This window comes from Plasmodium gallinaceum, assembly GCF_900005855.1.
Source record: "Plasmodium gallinaceum strain 8A genome assembly, contig: PGAL8A_v1_53, whole genome shotgun sequence".
Classification (NCBI taxonomy): domain Eukaryota; phylum Apicomplexa; class Aconoidasida; order Haemosporida; family Plasmodiidae; genus Plasmodium; species Plasmodium gallinaceum.
This window is the reverse complement of record NW_021628210.1, coordinates 93,704-98,205: the sequence shown is the minus strand read 5'-3', so window position 1 is coordinate 98,205 and position 4,502 is coordinate 93,704. Positions and strand designations below refer to the sequence as shown.

The 4,502-nt window shown below is 22.8% G+C and overlaps 2 protein-coding genes across 2 annotated transcripts; one reads left to right on the top strand and one right to left on the bottom strand.

The window, feature by feature from the left end:
- Nucleotides 1-158: 158 nt before the first annotated feature.
- PGAL8A_00068300 (conserved Plasmodium protein, unknown function) lies at nucleotides 159-2,174 on the top strand (the record flags this gene model as incomplete). The annotated part of the gene is made up of 2 exons (XM_028671643.1): nucleotides 159-319; nucleotides 434-2,174. 2 exons carry the CDS (start codon nucleotides 159-161, stop codon nucleotides 2,172-2,174), a joined length of 1,902 nt encoding a protein of 633 aa, XP_028525801.1.
- A 534-nt stretch (nucleotides 2,175-2,708) lies between these two features.
- SAHH (S-adenosyl-L-homocysteine hydrolase, putative) lies at nucleotides 2,709-4,142 on the bottom strand (the record flags this gene model as incomplete). Its single annotated transcript, XM_028671532.1, has 1 exon — nucleotides 2,709-4,142. One exon carries the CDS (start codon nucleotides 4,140-4,142, stop codon nucleotides 2,709-2,711), a length of 1,434 nt encoding a protein of 477 aa, XP_028525800.1.
- Nucleotides 4,143-4,502: the final 360 nt, after the last annotated feature.

The window sequence follows — 4,502 nt, the reverse complement described above, 5'->3', positions numbered from 1 at the left end:
CAAAAAAAAAAAAAAAAAAAAAAAAATGATTTAATTATGTACAAAACTAGCTATTAAGAAATTATTTTTTTTTTTTAACAATAGTAATAAAAAAAAAAAATAAAAATAAAAAGGAGAAAGGGAAAAGAAAAAAGATATTAAAATTACCTTAATTTAAAATGCCAAAGTTAGTACCTGTTTATAATCAAGAAAAATCACTGAAAGAACAAGATGACAAAGAATTAATTAAACACAGGAATTGGGATTTCGCACATTCATTGGTAAAATTAAAAAACGTTGAGGATAATAATGAAGATATTTATGAGAAACCTTACTTAAAGTATAATAAAAATATAATAATTAAAATGGACCTAATTTTCTTTTTTTCTTTTTTTTTTTTTTTTTAATTTTTCATTTTTTCATATATTTGTTAAATTGTTTTTATTTTTTTTAGAAAAAGCAAAAACTTAGTAAAGAATGAGAAGGGATTATGGGTTACAAAAAAAAGAAAATCAATTGAGGATAAAATTAAAGATAAGAAAAAAAGAAAAAAAGAAGAATCATTAAAAAACAAAACTAAACATAATTATAATAAACGTAATAAATCAAATAGTTGTACCTCAAGTGAATCGAGTAGTTATAACAAAGAGAGAAAGAATTCTCCAAGTTTATCATTAAGTAGTTCCATCAAAAGTGATGTTTCTTCAAGCTTAAGTTTAAATTCTAATTGCACTAATTCAAACACAAGTAGTTATATATCAAGTAAAAGTAGGGAAGGAATTTTAAAAAATAAAAGTAAAATAAACAAGGAAAACACAAAAAACTTTGAAGATGTCGATAAAATATATAGAGATAATGAAAAAAAAAATGAAAAAAAAAAAGATAAATATGAAAAAAGCATTAAAAATAGTTCTTTTACACATATAAATAATACAAGTGATGACTCATATATGTTTAGAGAAAATGTTAATAATTTAGGAGATAGAAAAAAAAAAAGGGAAACTGATTTTGATACTAATGGTGAGATAAATGAAAATAACATAAATTTTGACAAAATGAATGTAGACCATGTAAATATACAAGAAAAGGATTTAAAAAAACAAGCTCATATTGGAAATAATAAAGATGATAAAAAACATAGAACTTCAGAAGAAAAAAAGAATAAAATAAAGCAAGATAACAAAGAAGCATTTGAAAATAAAATAAGTAAAACTCATAAAATTAGAATGTCTGGTGACGAGAAATATAAGGATATAAGTGATTATGAAAAAGAGTATATACATAATGAAGAAAATGAGAATTTTAAAAAGGATAAGAACGTCACAAAAAAAGATTACAAAGCAACAAAGAAAGAGAATGAGGAGGAAAAAAGAAAAAAAATAGAAGAGAAAGAGAATATAAAGCAAGATGAAAAAAAAATAGTGGAAAAAGGAAATGAAGAAAAAATAGAAAGAAAAAAGGATGAAATAAAAGTAAAAGAGACAACAAGAAAAGATGATGAGGAGGAGGATGAGAAAGATAGAAGGAGAAATGGGCATAGTAAAAATGAGAGAAAAAAATATGACAGAGAAGAAAGTAAATACAAACATAGAAATAGATATAGTGACTATAACAAAAGGGATAGTAGCAAAGAAAAAGAAAAAAGATATAAGCACAAAAGTCATAGAAAAGATAAACACAAAAATGATAGAAGAGATAAATATAAAAATGAGAGAAGAGATAGATATAAAGAGAAAGGAAAAGATAAGTCAGATATTTTTTATGACAATGAAAGAATAGGACATGAGGATAAAGAAATCTATAGAGAATCATCTAGTTCAAAAGATAAAAGCGATAAAAGGTTAAGATATAAAGATACTAGAAATTTCGCATATAAAGAAAAATATTATAATTATGATGAAAGAAGAACACATGAAAGAAAAACAGAATTAAAAGATGACTGTCATTACGAAACTGTAGAAGAAATTAATGCTAAAAATTCTTTAAATTATGATGATAATTTAGATAAAAATCATGATATTAATAATGCAACAATAACTAACAAAACACAATTCAAACAAGATGAAATGTGTGACAGTGATGAAAATGGAATAGAAAATTCACAAGGCGTAGAAGAAATAAATAAAAAGTTTCAAGAAAAATTGGAAGAAGAAAGAATGATGCAATCTTTAGGTTTACCTCTTGGATTTGTTTAAATCATATAGCTTAAAAAAAAAAAAAAAAAAAAATACCATTTACGTAGAGGAAAAAGAAAAAACATAAAATCTTATTTTTAAAATTATTGTCCATCTAAAAAGCTTATTATTTAATTTATATATATATATATAAATTTTATCTAAAAACTTTAAAATATGTTTATAAAAGGAATGTGTTTTTAAATTTTTTTATTTCAATTTAATTGTTTGTATAATTTTCATAATTAAAAACTAATAAAACTTTTGTGAATATATATATTTATATATCTTAATGATTTATATATATAAATTTTCAACAAATATAACACTAAAATTCTATAGCCAATATATATGCAAAATATGCAAACTTATATTTTTCTTTCCTTTTTTTTTTTATAGAAATTCTTTTGTTTATATCTTTATATAGTTAATTTTTTTACTTTTTATATATATTATTAATATATATTTGTTCTTTACATAAACTAGCATTTTATTAAACGTTAAAATATATTTCTCTTATAATCTAAATATATGATAATGAAATTTATTTTTATATTAATATCTATATTCATTGCTTTTATATGGTCCATTCTTACTAACTCCTAAGAATTCACATTGATTATCATCTAATTCTGTTAATGATGCATTTAGTTTTTTCAAGTGGTAAAGAGCAACTTTTTCATCAAGTTCTTTAGGTAACAAATAAACCTTATTTTCATATTTAGAATTATTTCTATTCTCCCATAAATTCAGCTGTGCAAAAACTTGATTACAAAAAGAAAATGACATGACAAATGCAGGATGCCCAGTTGCACATCCAAGATTTAAAAGTCTTCCCTTTGCTAATACAATAATTTTATTTCCATTTGGTAAAGTAACTCTATCTACTTGTGGTTTTACATTCTCTATATGAACACCTTCATAATTAAATAATTCATTGACTTGTATCTCATCATCAAAATGACCAATATTACCTACTACAGCATTATTTTTCATTTTCAGTAAATGTTCTAATTTAATAACATCAACATTACCTGTACATGTAATAAAAAAGTCTCCTTTATCTACAATTTCATCTAAAGTAACTACATTAAATCCTTCCATAATAGCTTGAATAGCACATATTGGATCTATTTCTGTAACATAAACTCTAGCACCTAATCCTTTCATAGATGATGCACACCCTTTACCAACATCTCCATATCCACATATAACAACTATTTTTCCTGATATTAAGAAATCTGTAGATCGCATTAATCCGTCAGGTAATGAGTGTCTACAACCGTAAACATTATCATATTTTTGTTTAGTTACTGAATCATTCACATTAATAGCAGGAAAAAGCAATTCTTTATTTTTATCCATTTTTTTTAATCTCAATACTCCAGTTGTTGTTTCTTCAGATACTCCAATAATTTTTTTTGAAATGTTAGTCCATTTTTTCGGATTTTTAAGAATAGATTTTTTTAACAAATTTAGAAAACATTTTTCTTCTTCGTTTTTTGCTGACGCTGGATCTGGTAAAATATTTTTTTCTTCATATAATTTTTCATATTCTACACCTTTATGAACTAAAAGAGTTGCATCTCCTCCATCATCAACAATTAAATCTGGGCCCTCATTTTCTCCCCATGTTAAGGAATTTTCTACACACCACCAATATTCTTCAAGAGTTTCTCCCTTCCATGCAAAAACTGTTACATTTTCGAGTGTGCTGACGGCAGCAGCTGCATAATCTACAGTAGAATAAATATTACATGAACACCATCTTATTTTTGCTCCTAATTTTTGTAGGGTTTCAATTAATAATGCACATTCAACTGTCATGTGTAAGCAACCACTTATTTTTGCATCTTTTAAAGGTTTTTTTTTTTCAAATTCTTCTCTTATTGTCATTATTCCTGGCATTTCATTTTCAGATATTTGCATTTGCAACTTTCCAAAAGGAGCTAAACTTATATCTTTTACTTTACTTTTGTTTTCACACATTTTTGCAAAATAATATATCACAATATTATTATAATTAAATAATTATTCAACTTTTTTATTCAATTATTTTAGAGTATATTTTAAATATACTTTATAATAGAAATATAAAAAGAAAAAAAAAATTAAATTAAGAATTATATTAATAATGATAAAAAGAAATTATTTTAAAAATATTATTAAATAACAATTACAATAAAAAGTTATAAAATATATATATATATATAAACTAGTAAAAATTAGTAATAACAAAAATGAACCTTATAATAATTATGAGATCTGTAAGAACAAAAAAAAAAAAAAAAATATATATATATGTATATATATATATATTAATTTTATAAAAAGTTATAAAAAAAAAAA